General features: G+C 52.2%; 1 protein-coding gene across 1 annotated transcript in view; it reads left to right on the top strand.

Annotated features, from left to right (window-relative positions):
- Positions 1-21,041, top strand: part of Wnt7a (Wnt family member 7A) — a 48,319-nt gene extending 27,278 nt beyond the window's left edge. The window contains exon 4 of the mRNA XM_006972539.3: positions 18,705-21,041. Coding sequence (XP_006972601.2) covers positions 18,705-19,184 — 480 coding nt within the window. The 3' untranslated portion in view covers positions 19,185-21,041. The remainder of the gene's footprint in view (positions 1-18,704) is intronic.
- Positions 21,042-21,592: the final 551 nt, after the last annotated feature.

The raw sequence follows: 21,592 nt of genomic DNA, 5'->3' as shown, positions 1-21,592 counted from the left end.
CCTAGGCTTAGCTCAGAGAATGGCTGGACACCCTGGCCCCAAAGGAACGTGGGTCACTCATCCAGGAAGAGGGTGATTTTTAGTGAGCAGTCACTGTCCCTCGGACCCTCAGCAGGCCAGGATGCCCAGCAGGGAGAGCATGGGAAAAGGCAGGTTCAAGCTCAGGTGAAGGAGACCCAAGGCTCTTGTCAGGGGGATTGACACAGGCAGACACAGGTTCTCTGCTAGGGGGACACAGGAAGTCTAATATCAGCGCTAACAGTACAATCCCATTTAACCCCCACAACCGCTAACCTCCCGCCTGGTCACAAGTCTGACTTCCCCGATTCACACTTGGGGAAATGGAGGTGAAAAGAGGTAAAATGGTCCAAGGCTACATGGCACTCAAGTTACGCTAGACATCTGAACTCAAGCTGGCTCCAGACTCAACAATGTCTGGGCCTGACCTTTCTCAATCCTGACATCCCATGAGTGATTCCTCAATATTATCCCAAAAGTCTGGAACCTTCTGAAGCAACTCAGAAGCTTTGGTCCTCAGCCCCCAAGGTCCCACTCTCTAACCCCTGGGGACTGAGGGTCATTCAGGCACTGTGTCCTGTCTTGCTCTGCTTGTGGGGCCCTAGACAATGTCTTCCACCTAGAAGAGGACACCTGGGGGCCAGAGAAACAGCTGATTTAGAGGTTTATGCATTTATGTCTTTGGGGGGGAGGGGTTCAAGACAGGGTTTCTCTGTGTAGCTTTGTGCCTGTCCTGGATCTCACTCTGTAGACCAGGCTGGCCTTGAACTCACAGAGATCCTCCTGTCTCTGCCTCCAGAGTGCTGGGATTAAGGGCGTGTGCCACCGCCGCCAGGCTGCATTTATGTCTGATAAAGCAGAGTTCTGGGCCTTCACAGCTCTGGGCTTGTGCTCGGCAGAGGGCAAGCTTGGAGCCCTGAGCCTTCACCTGAAGGGTCCTTCCTGTCCTACTAGGCAAACATGAGCTTTGGCTCAGTGTCCCCCAGAGCCCAGCCTGGCGGACACGTGATGTCTTGGGGTGGCACAATCCAAGGGCTAGTGCGGACAGTGTGGTTGGGAAGGCTGCTTTCATTCCTGTTCACAGTGTATACTGCTGTGCATTTGGCTGGACCCGGGCTTGCTGCTTCTGGCCTGGGTGTCCTTAAGGCTGTCACTTTGCTTCTCTGTGCCTACTCTTTCCATCTGTGACATGGGCTCATCTCATAAAGTGATGCTAACAAAACGATCAAATGGACTGAAGGTGTTTATGGTCACATTGGTAAACAGTCTCCTTAAGTCACATGTGACTTTTTGAACAAACTGCAGATGAGTACGATGAAAACTCAGTTCTTTGGCCCAGGTTTCTAGGGCTTGGTGTCCATGTGTGGCTCATGGTTAGCTTATGACTTCCCTGGTACAGGAAGTCCCCTAGACGCTGGTGAGCACGGGGGTGTTCAGAACTTAGCATTAATAGAGAAACTTAGGAAGGCCTCCATAGCCGGCCACCATCCTGGCCTCCAGGACCAGCCATGTGATTTCCCCTAGAAAGAATCCCCCATGTGGCTGACCTGGCAAGAGCTTACTGGAAAGTAACCAGAGGAGGGGAGGGCCAGTGGGGTGGGGCAAAGGTGGGGCTCCGTTACGCCACAGCGAGACCAAGACAAAGTGTGCCCACTGGGCACACAATTGCTTTCTTTGTCCCCAGGAGGGGGACTAGAACTCAGGGTGTTGTCAAATGAGTGACGGGGGGACAGCAGAGGGGGATTTGAGCGGGCTAAGAGGCATGGCATGGTCCCGCAGGGACGGTAAGACTGGCAGCTGTCACCTCTCCCAATCCTGGACGCTTGTATCCTTTCCAGAAAAATTCAGGTGTGATAATATACTGAAGAGGGCCTTCTGCCTAGCCAAGGAGACTCACCGGCAGTGTGCGTCTGATCCCAGGGAGATGGCTCAGGCCGGGGGTGCCTGACATGCCATAGGAAGGCTTTCCCTGTTCCCCACGGGATGATACGTCACCTGCCCACTGCATGGATGGTCGGGGAGGTCCAGGCAGCAGCTGGAGGAATGCAGCAGGCCACTAGCAGGAGGGGTGGGGTCTCCAGCAAGACCTGGGCCCTGGCCGTGGGCAATGCCAGCCTCAGCTGCTCACTGTGCTGTGCCATGTCGAGGCTAGACACACTTTGTGTGTGCTCCTCCCCTTCCACATGTGCCTCGCCTCATAGCCTCTCTCACCCCACAAGAGAGGGCCTGCTGTTACTCCGGCCACAGGAGGAAACTGAGGCACTGAATGAGTGGTATGCCTGAAGGAGCCCTGTCGCCCACCTTGACAGGCCACACTCTGTCCATCCCCCTGTTTCCTAGCCCTCTACTGTGTGTGTCCCCGTGCAGTGTTTAGATGGCAGGGCTGGTATGCTGCAGTCGCAATGACTAGCAAGTTACACACACCTTATTCTTGCAAGACCGTCACTATTTACACCTTTTCCTGGTCAAGCCCTGCAGCTCTGTGCAGGTGAGCAGTGTCAGTGGGTCCCTGTTGTAAGCGGGCCTGGCCGCTGAGGCTCAGGGGGGCCTTTGTGCACCAGGGAGCTGTTCTCCTCTGGCCAGGTGGGGTTGCTGGCCACACCCTGCTCTAACTCTCAAGAATTCCAGTTGGGCCTTTGTTCTGTGCTGGCAATAGAAATGGCCTGGGTGTGGGAAGAGCTTCCTCCCAGTCTTAACTGTACTGCTTATTTGCTGTATGATCTTGAACAGTTGCCTGTCTCTGAGGCTTAGTTTCCCTCCTCCATGTGCGCGGGGGATTCTAATAATAGACTTCTTGGACCCACTGTGCAAGCTCAATGCCTGCAAAGTTCTGGATGGCCAGTGTTTGACTGTGGAACGCTTGGAGCCCTGAACAGCTGCACTGAGACGGCACGAGCCCAAGAGGCAGGGGTTGCAGAAATAACATGAAAGCCACAGTTGTGTTCTAGACGCTATGGTTTGTTTGTTTGTTTGTTTGTTTACAGGGGTGGTGGTGAGGCAGGATCTCATTATGTAGCCCCGGCTGGCCTGGAACTCACACAGATCCATCTGCTTCTATCTCCCGCGTGGTGAGATTAAAGACCTGCACTACCACACCTGGCTAGAACCTCTGTTCTATTCCTAAGGCTCTCACTAGCTCTGTGCTCCACCTTCTTTGAAGCCCTGCCCAAAGAGCATGTTGGAAAGATCTGGGGAGAAGGAGCTGTCTGGAAGCCATTGAGATTTGTCACTTCTGAACAGGGAGGGCCACAGGAGACCAAGCCACTGTGTGACATTATGAATTCCCCGAGATGGGTCTCTAGATCAGTCAGTCATACCTGAGCTGCTCCTCAGTAGAGAAGCTGCCCTTGTCAAGTCCAGGACCTGCAAACTTCTCCACAGAGCCTTGTCTACACCCAGAACTTCTGTCCACACTCCTGGCCGCCGCACCCAGCAGCTGCCCTCCTCCTGGCTGCAGACTGTCCGGTGGCCTGGCATATCCTTGCCCTGTTCCCGGAAGCATCGGTGCCACCCAAGGACAGAGCCTTGGCCTTGCCTCTGGCTGTGTGCTTCCTTTCACACCCCACAGGTGGGAGGGACTTCACCTACTGCCCCATTTCTGCTCTACTACCGCTACCCAGGATTCACCTGTGCACCAGACCCTGAGTTCAGATCTCCTGCAAACAGAATCTGCCCCTGCCTGGTGTTCCAGTTCATCAACCTCTTCCTGGCAGCAGTATGTCAGCCCCCTGGCATGGGGCTGCAGTCTTTCCAAAATTGACTTGTATCCTTCATCCTCTGTTACAACCTCACACTAATTCCCTTCCATCTCAGCATAGATCCTGAAATCTTCAAAATATCCGTCAAGACCCTCCCTGATCTCTGTCCTCCTCTGTTCCAACGCCACCTCCTGCCTCCTCTTAGCCTATTCTCTTCCTCCTCTTCTGCTCCCCTCACTGGTCTCAGGCATGCTGGGTATTCCCCTGCCTCAGGCCCTTTGCACTTGCCAACGTCTCTAGACTGCTGCACCCCCCAGCACTCACCCCACCACACATCCTCAAGTCCTTGCTCAAATATCACCTAAGAAGGGTTTTCCTGACCACCCCCCTGGAAACTGCCCCCATCTGTCTCACCACTTCCTGTTCCCGCCCGTGTTTTGTTTTCCCACATAGCGCTTTCGACCACCTGACATAATATTGGGAGTTTGCCAGAGATCCCAACGTGACTGGGAAAAGTCAGAGCGATTGCTGTAGAAGGCATCCTGTGGGGGGGCTCAGGCCCAAAGATTCCTCCCCACCATGATCAAGAGTCTGTCCCTCATGCCTTGCCCCACTGGGCCAGTGGAAAGGGTTTATTTCAACACAGCTCTCGTCATATGGCAGGCATTATTCTAAGTACTTTGTACATATTATCTCACACAGTGCTCACAAGAACCCATGAGATGGCCACTCTTACAATCTTCCATTATAAATGTGGAAATGGAGGCACAGGTTCAGTCACTTGCCCAAGATCACATGGCCAATAAATAAAGAGCCAGGACATGTATCCGGGAAGGGCAGGGTCAGAACCTTCGTTCACTATACTCCTCTCTGTACCTGCTCACTCCTTTATTTGTCAAATACGTGTCTACTTCATGTTAACTACAAATTTTGGAGATGAACATATACATAGAGGATGACTAAGAAAATGATGCCCTCCATCAGGGAGTTCATAATCCAATAAGAAATATTGAATGAGTCAAGATCGGGAGAGGAAAATGTCCCCATTCAGTAAACGTGCTGACACCTGTAATGTGTCAATTCTGGACATTAGAGATGAAGCATTGCTGCTGGTTTTGAGCGGCGTCCATTGTGACGGTCTAGGGAGATCTGACAGCAGAAATCGAATCTGACACAGAGAAGCATAGGACATTGTGGGAACCCAGAAGAGGAGGTTTCTGCGTGGGGACTGGTTGAACTGAACAGATGGCTGAGTGTAGCAGCGTGGCTGCCTAGGTGTGTGGGTAGATGGTTGTGTAGGTGCATGGAAGGATGGGAAGATGGATAGATATGTGGGTGGTGGGGGATGGGTGGATAGAAGGGAGGGTGAAAGGATGGATGCAGAGATGTTTTACTATATAGATAGAAAAGGATTTGGAAAGGATGGATGTGTGAATGGATGGGTGGGTGGGTGGATGGATGGATGAATGGATAAACATGTGAATGACTGGGTGGGAAAGTTGGAGGGTGGATGGATGGGTACGAGTGCGAATGGATAAATAGATTATAGGTATATGGATGCGTGTATATATAAATATTTGAAATATGGACAAGTAAGAGTCAAAAGATGCAGGATGCATGGATGGGTGGATGGATGGATGGAGAGTTATTTGGAAAGATAGTTAGTTGATTGAATGAACGAGTAAAAAGCTGAGCTCATTGCCGGGAAGTTGGACACTTTCCCAGTGAGATCACCAGACCAGCTAAAAGAAAGGGCTGCAAATCCACACATTCATTCACTCAACAAATACCAGCAAGCACCTATTTGTGTGTCCGGTACTGTGTTAGGCTCTGGGATTAGGTGTGGCACTTGCCTTTATAGAGCTGACATTCCAGGGGGAAGTCAGACAACAAATAGTCCGGTGGAGAGAGAACCATTGTCAAAGAGCAATAAATGCCATGACAGAAAAATAAGGCAGAGGGCGAGGGTAGAGACGACAGGAATGGACGCTACTGGGGGAGGTGGACGAGACCTCTCTGAGAAGGTGAACTGTGAACAGAGACCGAGCTATCTGGGGAATACCACTTGAGTCAGAGCATTCAGTAGCCCAGAGGCCAGCGTGGCCCCACCAAGTGAGCAATGAGCACAGGGGTGACAAGGTCACAGGCAGGAGTGCTGTGGGGTGTGTGTGTGCCCCGGAGGACACGGGAGGGGTCTGCGTGGAGTAGGCACATCTGGGAGATGGACATCTTGCCGCTTGGGTGTGAAGGCTTTCAAGGGCCGTGGAGTCTGGCTAGCCTGGAAGCCAGTGGAGACCACGGAATCTGGCTGGTTTGCTGTAGAGAGCCCCCCTCCCTGCTCTCCTGGAAGGGTTCCCAGTTGGGAGGCCATCAGCATTTTAATTACAGCTCCCAGTTCTCAATGGTTTGCAGCCCAACCATGAAACAGGCCCTGGGCAACATGTGGCACCTCGGTGATTTACTCCCTCACCGTTCTATATTCAGTGCCCCTGGGTGCTGTTGGCCAAGGTTTCAGAGAGAAAGAGAAACGGAATGTGAGGAGGGCAGGGTTAAGTCTGGGATTTTAAGTGCATCGATCCGTTTTTCGGTTATCCTCTGAGATCAGCCTTCTCAGCGTGCCCTAAGTTACTGGTGTCCACTGATGTGGGGCACAGCTGCCCAGTGCCCTGCTTCTCTTCTCTCTGATGGCATGCATGCTTTCTGCCGAGTGGTGGCTTGGGAGGCTACCATAAGACAGGCACGGGCTCCCACTCTCTGTCTGAGGCTTCCCTCTCCACCCCACCCCAACCCAAGGCCCAGGGTCCTACGGGACTCTTCAGACTTCACATGCCCATAAACCACCTGGAGAGTGGAACCACCCTCTGACTGATAGCAGGTCTGGGCAGGGCCTGAGGCCCTGTATCTCCAGCAGCGTGTGTCCCCCCCCCCCCTCCCGCTGCTGGGTGCTGTGGCTGGAATGTATATCCCAAAAGTTCGGGTACTGAAAACTTAATCCCCCAAACCAAGTGGAGATCTGGAGATGAGACCTTTGGGAGGCGATTAAGGGTAGACGAAGTCTAGAGGCTAGCCCTCGGAGTGACATCAGTGGCTTTATAAGCAGAGGAGGAGAGACCTGAGCTTCCATACTGTTCTGTCTCCGATGTGACACCCTCTGCCATGTTGTGACATGGCACAAGGTCCTCCTAGATGTGGGCACCATGCGTTTAGGCTTTTAGCCTCTAGAATTAAGCTGAATAATTCTATATTCTTTAGAAATTACCCACTCTCTAATAGTCAGCTATAGCCACAGAGAACAGCCTGGGACATTGGCTATGGGACCATAACTGGGCAGTGAGGATCTTGACCTGTATCATACAATAGAAATCTAAGCTAAGCCACATGGGTAACATGTTCTAATGATTACATCAAAAAGACAAAAAGAGGCCTGGGGAGGTGGCTCAAGGGTAGAGCATTTGTCTAGCATGCACAAGGTCCTGGGTTTGATGCCCAGCACTGAAGAGAAAAAAAAAAAGATGCTGTTAAAGGGAATAGTGTAATTTATTTAATCTATTATCACCATTCAATATGTAACCGGTATAAGAATACTGAGGTCTTGTGTGCTTCTTTTCCATAACAATTGTGTGCGATCTAGCGTGTGTACTGATAGCACATTTCAGTTCAGGACATCGTATTGCTTCCAGGATGCCCACTCTACCCCTATAAGCTCCAATTCTGACTTAGGACTGGCTGGGGAGAGGCAGCTTCGCTTCCTGGGTCCCTAAGGCAGCTATAAATGTCTGCTGAAGACAATCATGGGAAACGAGGAGGTTGGACTAGGTCCCTGCAGCCCCTTCCCCTCCCGGGTGGGCCAGCCGGTCTGCTCTCCAGCTCATTTAGCTCACATAGCCCGGAAGTGGCTTCTCTTACCAGTCCGCAGTTTTGTGGTCAAAGAACCAGGTTCAGAGATGCTAAGCAACATCCTCAGAGTGACCCAGCCAGGAGGTGACAGACCTGGGGCTTGAATCAAAATAGTGAAAACTCCTTTTCCTCTGCAGTAAGACTCCAAATCCTTTTAGCATGCCATGACTTCAGGGGAACTTCCAGACTCATTCATTTCTGCAGATCTGCTGAAGTGGACCCTGAAGCCAGAGAGCCTCTGGAATGGCAAAGAAGGCATAGAACCTTTGATTGGCAGGGCTGAGACAGCCCAAGTCCCTGGGTGCCCTGGGTCCTGGGTCCTGCAGCAAATCCTAAGGTTTAGAACAGCACCAGGGAGTCCATGTCCCCTCAGCCATGCCCGCCATCTGTGTCTGGGGGAGAGATCTGTTGCACTCAACTGGAAATGGCCATGGGGTCAAGACCAGACACTCAACCAGAAGAACCCCAATTCCACCCAATAGAAATCAAATATAAGTCCCAGCTAGGAAAGGGTATCTCAGAGGAGATGCCCCAACGTGTATGTCCCAGCTACTTGAGACCAGCCATTCCTAACTCACAGATGCCTGCTGAGCATCTCCTAAGAGGAGGCTTCTTCCAGATGCCTCATGGACCACACAGCAGAGGGCTCTGCACAGTGAGTCCAGCAGCAAGTCCTCTAAAAGCTCATGGCTGGGAGGATCCATACTAGGGTCATGCATGAGAGTCTGACAGAGGAGGGTGCCAAAGCTGAGGACCCAGGGGAAGGGTACCACAAGCAAGACAGCAGCAGCCCTAGGGGTCATGAGTGAGAATAAATATGGCTTCCCAGGAACACCTGGTACCAATTGTTCACTGAGGGTGTTTGGCAGGGCTGAGAGGCAGCAGGTGTCCTGGGCACCAGAGGGTAGGGTGAAGTTGTTTTCTTAAGAGGTTGCCACTGGCTTCTGATAACTGCCCACATCCCCATCCCATTGAAGCCCAGCTATGCCCAGACTGTGTACACAGTACACAGTCTCTCATCAAGTCCATCTTGAGTTCTGTGGGGTCTCCACACTCCTTCCTTTCCTATCCTGGTCATTGCTGAGACACATCTAACTTCTCTCCTGTATCTCACTAACTCTTTGGCCTTTGCATCATTTGGACTTCTGTCCAGGATCTTCTGCTACTGGAAATGCCCTGGATTTGCTTCTCTGCTTGCCTCAAAACTCACAAGTCCCTTCCTCTAGGAAGCCTCACAGGCACATCACTTGCTTGGCCTGTAGAGAATGCAGAGGCTTCTCTTTGGACCAGATCTGAGGAAGATTCACTGGTCTGTCTCTCCTAACTATGCAGAGTCTCCTGAGGAGAGAGACCTTGCCCCACATCACTAGCATCTGATGTAGGCCTTAGCAGAGGGCAGGTCCCTCAAGATGGCCCTGGAATGACAGCAGGATTCTCTCCCCGCTCATTATTAAAAGTACCAGAAGAGCTTTTGTAGCTCAACTGTTAAGTGGTCTTTTAATAAAAAACCCAGTACCAGATATTGGGGTAAATGCTGAAAGATCAGAGAGATAAAGGAACAAGTCACTGCCACCACTTCTCACCTCACCCACTCCTCAGCCTGAAAAAGCCTCTAGTTCCTGTCTCTTCATGCCTTATACACCTTTCTCTGCCCAGCCATCACTTCCTGGGATTAAAAGCATGTGTGCTTCCCAAGCAAAGGCATGAGATCTCAAGTGCTGGGATTAAAGGCATGTGACTCCCAAGTATTGGGATTAAAGGGGTGTGCCACCACTGCCTGGCTCTATTTCTCTCCTAGACTGGGTCAATCTCATGTAGTCCAGGGTGGCTTTGAACTCACAGAGATCCAGATGGATCTCTGCCTCCCAAGTGCTGGGTTAAAGGTGTGTGACTCCACTGCCTGGCATCTATGTTTAATCTAGTGGCTTGTTCTGTCCTCTGATCTTTAGGTAAATTTTATTAGGGTACACAGTCTATCACCACAAGCTTTGAATGCTCTCATGTACCTGTCCACAGCTGATACCAAGTCAGAACTTAGAAGAGCCTGAGCCAGACTTCTGGAAATTCAATCCCCCTTGACTCTGCAGGACTGGGAAGCCCAGTTTTGGAGGAGAAGCAGGTGCCAGCCATACACCAGGTCAAGGCTGTACTTCACACACACAGGAGCAACTATGCTTAGGGCTGCTGGCCCTACAGGTTTTTTTTTTCAGTAGCTTTATTGAGCCATCTGTGTGTCACACAATCACAGGATATGGTTCAGTGGTTCCTAACAGGTTCATAGAGATACACACCCACCACCCAAATGAACTTAAAACCTCCAACACCCAAAAGAAGTTGTTTTTGTTAACTACTGACAGTCATAGGTCAAAAAGCAAACCAACAAGCCCTGTGTCCCAGTAGAGGGGAGGTGTAGGCAGGAGGGTTGGGAGTTCAAGGCTAGCTTGGGCTATGTGAGACCCCATCTCAGAAAAACAAGAAGTCAACCAATCAGCCATCATCTTACCCTTGTTCCCCTCTCCCCCAGTTTCCTGGTCACTACTGACCTATTTTTCCTGCTTCTGTGGATTTGCCTATTCTAGATGTTTTCGTGTAAGTGGGATCATTTTATGTGCAGGTCTGTGACAGGCTTCGTTCGTTGTTAACATGTGTGTAGGGCACATCCATGTTGTAGCATGCTGCTTAGACTTGGAACATCCCCCCAAAGCCCACCTGCTAAAGGCTTAGTTGTCAGCTTAGCGAAGGGACCTCAGGTGTCTGGAAGCATGTCTTTGAAGTGGAGAGTGAGACCCTTACCTATCCAGTCTCCAGTCTCTCTGTCTCTCTGTCTCTCTGTCTCTCTGTCTCTCTGTCTCTCTCTCTCTGCTTCCTGGTTGCCATGAGGTGAGCAGCTTTCCACTGAGTGCTACCACCATGATGTATTGTGAACCACAGCCCCAAAGCAACAGGGCCAGAGCAAGCATGCAAAGAGACCTTGGAAACCACAGGTGTAAAATAAGCCTTTATCCCAGTGAATTGGTGACCTCAGGAATTTTGCCATGGTGACAGAAGCACTTCTTCCCTTTTCACTGCAGAAGACTACTCCATTATATGGAGAGAGCACAGTCTGTAGTGTCAAAGCCAAACAAAAATGCAGATCTCTGGATTTCTTTTTATAAAGGAAATAAACTAAGCATAGGAATGCAATCTGAAACATATATGTGCATACTGTAGAGGCCTCTGGTTTGGGAGAGCTGGGAGCTTTAGGAGGGAGAAATCTACACAGCTTGTTTTGAGGTAAGGTCTGCTGGAGCTCTGGGTGCCAGCAGGAGCTCTGCCTGCCATGTGGTACGTAAAGCTGGTCTTCAGGTCACAGTGGCTATTCTGTGGTTAGCTCCGGAGTGAAAACATCCTAAGGACTGATGGGTTCTGGTGGAGGGCCCACCCCACCCCCACTTTTTCGTGGCCCCTTGACTGTGTTTTAGCGGAATATGTCAAGCAGCCTCCATTTGCAAGAAGTTATCCAAACGAATTTGTCCACTGAGGGCCCTGGGAGCCGCTCCATCCCAACTACTGTGGTTGTTGCTGCAAAGAACACATGTGGACTTGGGCTTCCGGTCTGCCTTTTGTTCTGTCCTTGTGCCCAGGCCCTGCCACCTTGGAGCTGTCTCCAAAAGGGCACAAGTCTAGAGCCAAAAGAGGAGGAGTTGGGACTGACAGATGCCCGGTCTTAGAGTGGGCTGCCTAGGCCATCCGTATCCTAGACCTCCAGGGGCTGGTCAGAGCAGCAGGCCGGTGGGTGCCTTTTTGCATTGGCCCTCACCCCTCAGTCGAAGATTTGAAGAGAAATCCATTGTTGGCAGTTGATGTGTGACTACTTTCCACCCTAGGGCGTAAGTCTCTCACTGCCCACCCGGCTGCCCACCTCTAGGCTGGCCCAGGAATTGAATCGTCACGTGGCGCAAAGATGAACAAGAATGAACAAAAGAGCAGACAGGCAAAAGTCCACTCCCCATGTCTCAGAGATTGCTGGAAGCATGTAGGTTTGCCAACTCTCCATCCCTCTTCTCACAGGCAGGGCCGCCCAACTGTCTCACCCGAAGCCACAGCCCATAGTCTCCACTCACCCTGGACCATGGGACAGTCCTGAGGCCACGCCTGCCCGTTCATCAGCTCAGGAGAGACACCAGGCAGGGGTCTGTACTGTGAGCAGCTACCGTCCCCAGGGCTCAGCCACTGCCCTTCTGAAATGGCTCTAAGTGTCCATGGGAGCCCTGTGGAGGGATTACAGCAACCTCAGCTTATGGTGAGAGAAACTGAGGCCTGGCCCAGGTCCACTGCCATGCCGGAGCCTCCCTGCTGGCCTCCCGCTTGGCCTCACGCCATGTCTGAGAGTGTGCATAGGCACGGGCTTTGTGAGAACATGCGTGTGCAGGGAAGATGAAGGTGTGTGTGTGTGTGTGTGTGTGTGTGTGTGTGTGTGTAATGAGGGTGTGTCATTGTGGGAGTGTAAAAATACACAAATGTGTCTCGTATATAGTGTGTGAACACGTTATTTTAGGGAGGACGAGAATATATATGCAGATGAAACCTGGCATTGCTCCTGTGGTAATGAGTGCAAAAGTGTGTAGCCTGTGGAGCTGTGTGGTTCAGCCACAGAAGGGAATGTGTGTGGGTGTGTAAACACTTGTTGCATCTGGCTGTTTGACCACAGCAGACCTGCGCCAGGCATACAGGTGTACCCAGGAAGTGTGAACCCAAGAAGAGACAAGACTGAGCTATTTATCAAGTACAAGTTTCCATAAGACCCCAGGGTTAGAGGACAGGTTCCAGACAAGTCCAGGAACTCAAAGACAGCACGGAGTCACAGCCTCTGAGCCTCTGGGACCCAATGGACAAGATTTTCAGAGGCCCCCCGCTTTCCACCAGAAAACCTCTCTGGCGGAGGCCCCAAGCCCCTTTTCCTGGCCATGTCCTCCATGCTCAGGGCTGCAGCATAAGGACTGTGGTGGCCCCAGTCTGTGGAATGCAGCTTTGCTTGCATCCGCCTGAGCCAGGTAGGGGCAGCGGCTGGAGGTGAGTGCACTCAGTGTGGCTTGAAGAATGCAATGCGACCGAAGAGAAAATACCTCAAGTATTTACAGAAAAAGCTGCTTCTCTCTTTCATCTGAGTCGCCCAGAGGAACACAGCTGCAGTGAAGTGCAAGGCAGGGTTTGGCTCATGATGGATGGGCCAGAGGAAGAGGGGAGGGGAGCAAAGGGAAGGAGTGAGGTGAAGAGGAGCAGTGACGACTGGAGAGGGAGAGGAGGAGCAGGGGGAGGAGGAGGAGCAGTAGGGGGAGGAGGAGCAGGGGAGGAGGAACAGGGGGAAAAGGAGGCGCAGGGGGAGGAGGAGGAGTATGGGGAGGAGGAGGAGCAGGGGGAGGAGCAGCAACAGGAGGAGGGACAGTGGGGGGAGGAGGAGCAGGGGGAGGAGGAGGAGCAGTAGGGGGAGGAACAGGGGGAAAAGGAGGCGCAGGGGGAGAAGGAGGAGCAGGGGGAGGAGCAGCAACAGGAGGAGGGGCAGTGGGGGGAGGAGGAGCAGGGGGAGGAGGGGGAGCAGTGGGGAAGAGCAAGTGCTCCCTGCCTCAGGATGTTTTGTTACAGCATGCTATCACAGAGGATCTGATCACCTGGATCCCTGCTCACCACCTGAGGCACAAATGGCTCAGAACTGATGCCTCAGAGGGGACCAGGGAAAGAAGCCACAATGTCAGCTAACTCAGATTCTCAGTCTTCAGACCCCAAGATCCTGACCTCCCCATGTCCTTTGAATTTATAGTTTAGGGTGGTGGTGGTGGTGGTGGTGGTGGTATGTATATGTGTGGGCATAGGTGTGCTTGGTATATGAGTGTGCAGGTCCACATGTGCTGTGGGGCATGTGTGTGTGGAGGTCAGAGGGCAACCTCAGATGTAACTCCTCACATTCCACCTTCTTTGAGACAGGGTCTCTTTGCTCTTCATTGTGACATACACCAAGCCAGCTGGCCTGCTAGCTCCTGGGAATCTCCGGTCTCCACCACCTGTCTTCCTAAAGGAGCATTCAGATTCAGATGTACATGTGTCTGTGCCCAGTTCTATGTGGGTTCTGGGAATTCAAACTTGTCCTCCACTCCTACAGCAAGGCTTTACCCACTGGCACCTCCCTGCCTGTCCCCAAGTCCTTTTTAATATGCAAACCAGTCCTTAGTAGCCCAGACCATATTGTCTGTGGCCCCCGACCTATCAACCTGAGACTATTTTACACACACACACACACACACACACACACACACACACACACACACACACACACACAATCTAAAAGAAATAAATAAACCTATGATTCCAGCACTGAAAAGACTGAGGCAGGAGCATTGGCCACAGTTTAATCAGATGCTATCTCTCACAGAGATGGAAGGATTTCTGTAGCAGTCAGGACACTTTACAGTGTATTAACACAACTCAAGCTGGTTAAGGATGGAGAATTCCTGGAACTAAGGGTCCTGTGGCAATGAATCCAGGGCCAGCTTGATCCTGGGCACAAATACTATTCCCAGGAACCAGCTGCACACATCACTTCTTCCCAGCCCACTTACTTAGTCGGTACCAGACTCAACTTCCCAAGTTGGCCAGATGTCTGTCCACAGTTGTGGGCTTCACTTTTCCACTTGTTCATCTCTGGTGAGAAACAGCCAACATATTTTCAGTTCACACCTAATTCCCAAGACTGACTCTGATTGGCTGTGACTGGGTCAAGTCACCAGCTGATCCTTACCAACGACTGGTGTGAACTAGGGGAAGTGAGACTGGTGAGAGCCAGAGGGGGGGTGGTTGTGGGAACTAAGCAGTGACTGATGGGAACTGAGAGAGATAACTGGTGGGAACTGGGGGTGGGGGGAGAGAGACTGGTAGGAACTGGGGAGATAACTAGTGGATATTGGAGAGGTGACTGTGGGAACTAGCAGCATTGACAGGTGGGAACTGGAAAAGGGAGGTGATGATGGGAACTAGAGAGGTGGATGTTGGCAGCTGGAAACAGTGACCAGTGGGGTGACTTGCATTTTGGTGGCCAGCAAAAGCCTCACTGAGGAGCCAGGGTCAGTCACACCAGCCTCCCTAGAAAACAAAGTACCAAAAAAGAGTGTCCTGCTGGGGTAGGCCAGACCTGTGCAGGAGATGAATAGCCCTGAGATCCTGGAGGGTGGTGCATTCCTAGACAGAGCCACATTCCTGAGGAGGGCTCGGCAGAGGTGATCCACCCCAGCAAGCAGGAAGTCCTGATCATGTTGGGAAGCTCAGATAGCTTCAGTGTGGCTCCCAGCTGGGGGTCATGGACAGAAACGGCGATGTTCAACATAGAGGTGCTGTGGAGCATGTCCCACACTTTTGTGACGGATGTCCTATAGCATGGACTGAGCGGGAACCAGAGGTCATGTCTAACTTCTCTCCTCTCAAAACCATTACTGTTCTCCAGGCCCTCCGTGCCACTGTGAGGGTCTGGGGCAGGCCCAGCAAGCAGACTCTGATAGTATCTACTTGGCGTTATGTATGAGTCAAGGAATTTTCTGGAGCCAAGTTTCTCCCCAGGCCTTCCCAAACCTGAGCACCCCACCCCGAGGAGTTCTGGGCTCTGGGCAGCACCTGGTACATTGTTGGCACTTCCTGGAGGACTTGTCAGAAAGAGATGGATGTCTTTCCCTCCGGCGGTGCGGAAAAACCTTCCTGCTGCTTTAGACAGGTTTGGGGCGCTGCTGGGAGACAGAGAAGGATCTCAGCTCCAGCTCCACCCACTGGGTGCAGGAAGCCCCTCTGTAGAGCTAACTGCTAGTTACACACACTCCAAGACAGGTAACTTACCCTTCACAGGAGCCCCTTTCCAGCAGTGGGGAGCTTGGGAGAGAAGGCTAGCCTCCCATGAAGCAGTGCTCTGCTGCCCAGGAAGACCCTTCCTCCCAGGGTCCAAGTCCTGCCCTCCAGTCACATATCCTTCCTGCTCACCCTATCCCAGACAGGGATGCAGAGCCTGTGGGCCACACTCAAGGACCCTGAACATTGCTTTCTCTAGGCTGAGCTGCGCTGAACCCCTCTGTATTATACCTGATTCTCCATTCTTTTGACAGAGGTACCCCATTCTGTAGCAATTCTCCTAACCCAGCTTCCCAAGTGCTGGTGTTCCAGGTGTGCACTCACTACCAGGCGTGGCTGCTCTTCTTCCTTGCTAGAAATCACAAAGGATGACCATTCTCTCTGTGTGTGCATTAGGCATCCATCAACATGGCCTCAGACGGCTGCCTTTTTAGCAGTCTTGCGGTCATTGAAGCATTCAGTCTTTCTCAGTCTCTCCCATTCTGTGCTTTTGCGGCCAATTTTAATATAAAGATCTTTGAGTGTTTGCCTCTCTTCTGGCTGCATTTACTCATCATGTGTTTGTCTGCAGAAGGAACAGAATTCTTCCTGGGACTCCACAGGACCCCCATTAGGCATGCCAGGTGATGGGAGCCAGGGTCCAGTTGCACCAAAAGACCAACCCCCGCTGCTCCGCAGAGGCCCTTCATCCTGACCACTGGCCCAGCCTGAATGTGCTCCCCGTATTCTGTACGCATACTCTTCCTCAAGCCCAGCTTCCTGACTCGGTGCACAGATTCCCCACTCACCAGCCCCTGTGGCTGGTTCGCTCACAATCACTGTGCATTTTGCCTCTTCTCTCCTCCCGTGGCTGCTGCCCCCATGAGAGCTCCATCATCTCTGGCCTGGGCACAGAGAACACTGTTTCTCCAAGATGCTCCCCTGCCACTGTCCCTTCCCACCTAGTGATCTCGGGGCTGTCTACACGGTGATCCAAATGCTCTGCTGCCCTGAAGAGTCAACTGTGCCAGCTCCTCAGCTCTGTCACTCTGAGCCTCTACCCTCCTACCACAGGGCCTCCTTCCCATTCCTCCCAGGGGCTGCATCCCACCCACACAGGCACAGGCAAAGCTGTTCTTGTCAGTCCTTCTGATTCCCTGGGTTCTGCGCCGCTCTCCCCTTCCTGAAGCCCACCCCCAACCCTTCTCCAAGTGTTCCTTGCTACTCCTTCAGTCCACATTGCTACACATTTCTGTGAGTTCCATGGCCACCTTGGGTCTGGAACCATAAGCTCCAAGACAGAAGAGGCTGCACCTCAAAGCAGGCAGGGCCAGTGTCCGATGTCACCAGGCCTCCCAGAGTGTGTCCCGCCCCTGCTTGTGGCAGAGTCAATACCAGTGGCACATGTGCCCTTTGCAATACGAACAAGTGAATGATAGAATGCACCTGAGCCCAAACGGCCCTCCATTCTCCTTGCAAGCAGAAGTCAGCACTTTGGCTATCCCAGGCCGGTTGTCGTGGATTGTTGACTGTCCCATTTGGGGTTCTCTGGGAGAGGGGGCTGAGAGGAGGATTCAGACCTGAACTCTGTAGGAGACAGGTAGACACTAAGCCTTGAGGAGCTTTTGGGAGTGGGTACTGCCCACCTGTGTCACTGCCAAAGTTGGAATGGCCAGGTACTTGTCCCTCTGGCTCTAAGTGCCCTGAGATGGGCCACCAGGGCAGAGCTCCTCTGTGTCCCAAAGAGCTCGGCTTTAATGGAGAACACAATATATAGATGGCTCAACGCTGCTCAGGAGACAGAGTCGGGGACTGACAGGTGGGAAGAGCCTACCTTGATAATCAGGGGACGCTTCCTGGAGGAGGTAGATTCTTTCTGGCATATGAGCTGTATCAGAATGGAACTACTCAAACAGGTTTCTTAATAATCCATAGAATGAAATCAGTCTAAAAGGGTGCCCACTGCCTGGGACTGGAGGCCTGATGGAATCCAGACAAGATGTCCCTACTTTTGATACTAGGGGCACAAGCTCCCATGGGGTCCATTGGGATCTGGCAGGAGCAGTACCTCCTCAGCATCTTCCAAGGGCCAACCAGCTGAGGCTAGACCCAGATGTGTATTGATGCCCTTCTGTGTTTCCCTTTGGCTGTGTGAAATGTTAATATGAAAGGCAGATTCTAGCATGCCTATCCACCCTCCTTTAACCTGGGTCCCTCAGATATGACCTGATAAGAAGTAGTTCAGATGTCCTTCTGGTGAACTCCCTTTGGGCATTTTCTGAGTACCTGCTGGGGGCTAGCCCTGGGAAGGTGCTGGAGAGGGGTCACTATAGGGATTTTGAAGCCTCAAGTGGTTTGACCTGAAGCACGGGAGGGAGCTAGGAATCCTGGACGCTCAGAAGCCAGGATCCAGCCTGGCCTCCAGAGGTGGGAGCTCGGATGAAAGGGAGTGACCTGCACATGTTTTCTTTGCTGCTGTGGGTGCCTTAGGGAGGCAGCTGGCTGCCCGATGGGTAACCAGTCCTGGCCAGGGCAGTTGTGACTATGCTGAATACAGTGAGATCTCTGAGACTTGCAGAGTGCAGAGTTAGCAGAGCTGGGCTGGATGTCACCTGATTAAGGGCCCATTCAAGGTCACCACAGCCCCAGGCCAGCAGTGACTGCAGAGGAGGAGGAGAGGCCTATTGGGAGAGGCAGGTTGCAGGATACAGGGGTGGCCACTATACCCCTAGAGCTTTGGAGTCCAGTCTTTAGCTCATGGACCCACTGTCCTGGGTCCCAGGCAGTGTCTAAGCCATGGCTGCTCCAGGACACCATAGACAGCTGTGCCAACTTTGGGCCAGCACCTAGACCAGCCCAGCTGAAGCAGAACTTGGTCCTCACTCTGTGTTGACACATGCTGCAGGTTTGGCAAGGAATCTGAAAAGCCCATCTTCTAAACTGAATCCTCCTGTGTTGTAAACACGCTTCAAAACTGATCTCAGACCAAGGAGAACCAATGTGCGTTTGGACTGAGCTGGGCTGGTGTCACCAGACTGGGAGAGCAGAGCATAAAGAAATTGAGAGTAAACAGGGCACCCGCCGCCCGGGGAGACCGCTGCATCAAGGCTGTGGAGACAGAGGGACCGGGTTCCGGACCCAAGTTGCCTGTTCCAAAGGCAGAGAGGGCCTGGAGGGTGGGCTGGGCCTGCCCTTGGCCATGAGCCACAGTGACAAAAAGTTCTGTGCTTTTCTCTGTTGGCCCTGCAGATCCTGGAGGAGAACATGAAGCTGGAGTGTAAGTGCCACGGCGTGTCGGGCTCCTGTACCACTAAGACGTGCTGGACCACGCTGCCACAGTTCCGGGAGCTGGGCTATGTGCTCAAAGACAAATACAACGAGGCCGTCCACGTGGAACCGGTGCGTGCCAGCCGGAACAAGCGGCCCACCTTCCTGAAGATCAAGAAGCCCCTGTCCTACCGTAAGCCCATGGACACTGACCTGGTGTACATTGAGAAGTCACCCAATTACTGTGAAGAGGACCCGGTGACGGGCAGCGTGGGTACGCAGGGCCGCGCCTGCAATAAGACAGCCCCTCAGGCTAGCGGCTGTGACCTCATGTGCTGCGGCCGCGGCTACAACACACACCAATACGCCCGAGTGTGGCAGTGCAACTGCAAATTCCACTGGTGCTGCTACGTCAAGTGCAACACGTGCAGTGAGCGTACCGAGATGTACACGTGCAAGTGAACGGAGGTCACAGGTCGGATCGCAGGCAGGTGGGACGCCATCTCCCTGTAGGCCGGCAGCCGCCTGGATGCTCACAGGGAACCACGGAAGCACTGACCTTGTCTTTTCTGCTGAGGGGGGGAGGGGTATTCTGGGTTTCCTGCAGACTCCTGTGGGAAGAATCTCTCAGAGGCCTCGCCCATTCTGTTCCACACGGATGCCGCTCGGCCGCCCTCCCCCAGACACCGCCCAGGCCCCTCCACAGCTGGAACAAAGTTTTCTGCGGCAGGCACTCTGGAGCCTCGGGCCTCGTCATAGCAATATTTAACAATTTATTCTGATAAGAAATAATATTAATTTATTTAATTAAAGAGAATTCTTCCACTTCGTCGGGATCCGTTTTCTGCAATCAAAGTGGACTGCTTGAGGTCCTGGTGGGATGACTTTGTCGCTAGGACTGGGAGCTGTGAACAACTGTACATAATTATTCTTTATGCAGATGTTTCTACTAGTTGATTTTGCAAGTACCCTTCTGCAGCACTAGATGTTAAGTACAAAGAGAAGATGGTCTTTATACACATATAGATATATATGCACACACGTTTGTATTTTTTGTTATGTTTTTGCTGTTTGCTGCTACCTATCCAGACTCTAATCTGGTCCAGATCTGGAGTAGTTCTTCTCCAGGACATGCCCCCATCCCATTGCCTTCCACAGTTCAAACCTCACGGTTAGAAAAGTCCCGTTGGGAACAGTATATGTCAGGGGACAGGAATCATAAACTCCCAGCAGTTTCCATCTCTGGAAAGTGAACCACTGGATAAGAGGATTTCTAAGAGACTATTTTTCTATGGATATTTTATTTATATGGAGTCTACCTGTGATGCCCCACGGCCCGTGCTTCTTCTTAACACTGGTACTCACTCAGGGGCAGGAGGACAAGGCCAGGTGTGTGGGCAGGTCCCCTGGAGACCCTCACACAGCTGGGTTCTGGAGTTCCATTTGCCAAGGGGGCCATAGCAGTTCCCAGATGCCTGGGCTGGGGTATGGTCTGTGTTAAATGAGGGACTCATTCCCCAGCCTTAGCTTGCTAAACTCAGTTCTTGGAGTGGGGTCACTGGGCGATAATCTTAGGAGGCAACCTCAGGATGAGCTACAGTGGTGAATGAGTCAGTGTCTTGAACATTTTTGTGGTCATCAGTGGGGACCTGGCACTCATCATCAGGCAAAGGCCAGCTCAGGGGTGTTCATACCTCACCAGCACAGCCCAGCCACTGCCGATGTGCCTACAGGTGAGGTGCAATCCTCAGAGAAAGGGTCAGGAAGGAGGGGGAAGCCAAGAATCCTCGGCCCCAGTGAAAGTGGTGGGTGCGGCCCCTCTGCAGCAGACCCAGCTGCACCTGAGTCTCTCAACCAGGAAACCCTCAAGAAATCTGGGGGTATTTTCATGTGTGTCACATGCATTTCCACCTGTGTGCATGCATGCACATTTACACACTCCTATGCCAGCACTTTGAAGTACCTCCAGAGTGCTCACATGTGGATGTGCTTGCATGTATCTCCATGTGCCTGGGAGATCAGATCATGTGTATGGAGCTGTATGCCTGAGCATCTGTGGTCCCAGGGGGTATTACTGGGTGTCTATATCTGTGGGTGGGGTGCAAGGTAGACAGCAGGGAACTATTTTGATTGTGTTGAGCCACAAAGAGACTGCAACTCTGAACTCTATCTCCAAAGCTGCTGGTGAAACTCAGACACCTGTGAGACCACAGCCCTGTGTCCCGTGTGCTGGGAGCCCCTCAGTGCCTAGGTCATGTCCAGTTCCCCACCTGAGTTACAGCATGAAAATAAACATGGCTGGATGGCTGATTTCTTTCCTTGAATGTATTTTTAATTTTTTTTTATTTGGGTGTTTGGATGGATGGGCATATAACTGGAAAGATGGAGTTGATGAATGGATAAAGAGATGAGTGGGTGGATAGATAGATGGATGGGAATATGGATAGGCAGATTGATGGACAGATAGACAGCAAGAATTTCCTGGGTTCAAAACTGGCTGTGTGTTCTAGAGCAGCCCACTTAACCTCTCTGTGCCCATCTCTATTGGTCAAGCAGAAGCGGCAACAGGATGGCAGTGACCCAGTGAACTAACTAACACATGGCGCAGGCTGGAAAGGGGAGGCTTATGGAGCAGGGATCTGTGAGGCTGCTGCTGGGTCCCCAGTGCCGAGTGCCTGCTTAGGATAATAAGCATTTGGTAACTAGGAATGAATGCCTGGTGGGACCTAGAGGGCTTGTGAGGGCACCAGAGGTGAGGACCTGGAAGACAGGAGGTTGGCTTGTTTTGAGGGTTGCAGCATACTGAAGCTGGCTGGTGCCTATGGATACAGCCACAGACACCGCTTCTCCACTGACAGGCAGTGCTGGTT

Source organism: Peromyscus maniculatus, chromosome 3 (genome assembly GCF_049852395.1).
Source record: "Peromyscus maniculatus bairdii isolate BWxNUB_F1_BW_parent chromosome 3, HU_Pman_BW_mat_3.1, whole genome shotgun sequence".
Taxonomy (NCBI): domain Eukaryota; kingdom Metazoa; phylum Chordata; class Mammalia; order Rodentia; family Cricetidae; genus Peromyscus; species Peromyscus maniculatus.
Note: the sequence above shows the minus strand (reverse complement) of the source record. Positions and strands in the feature narration are given on the sequence as shown.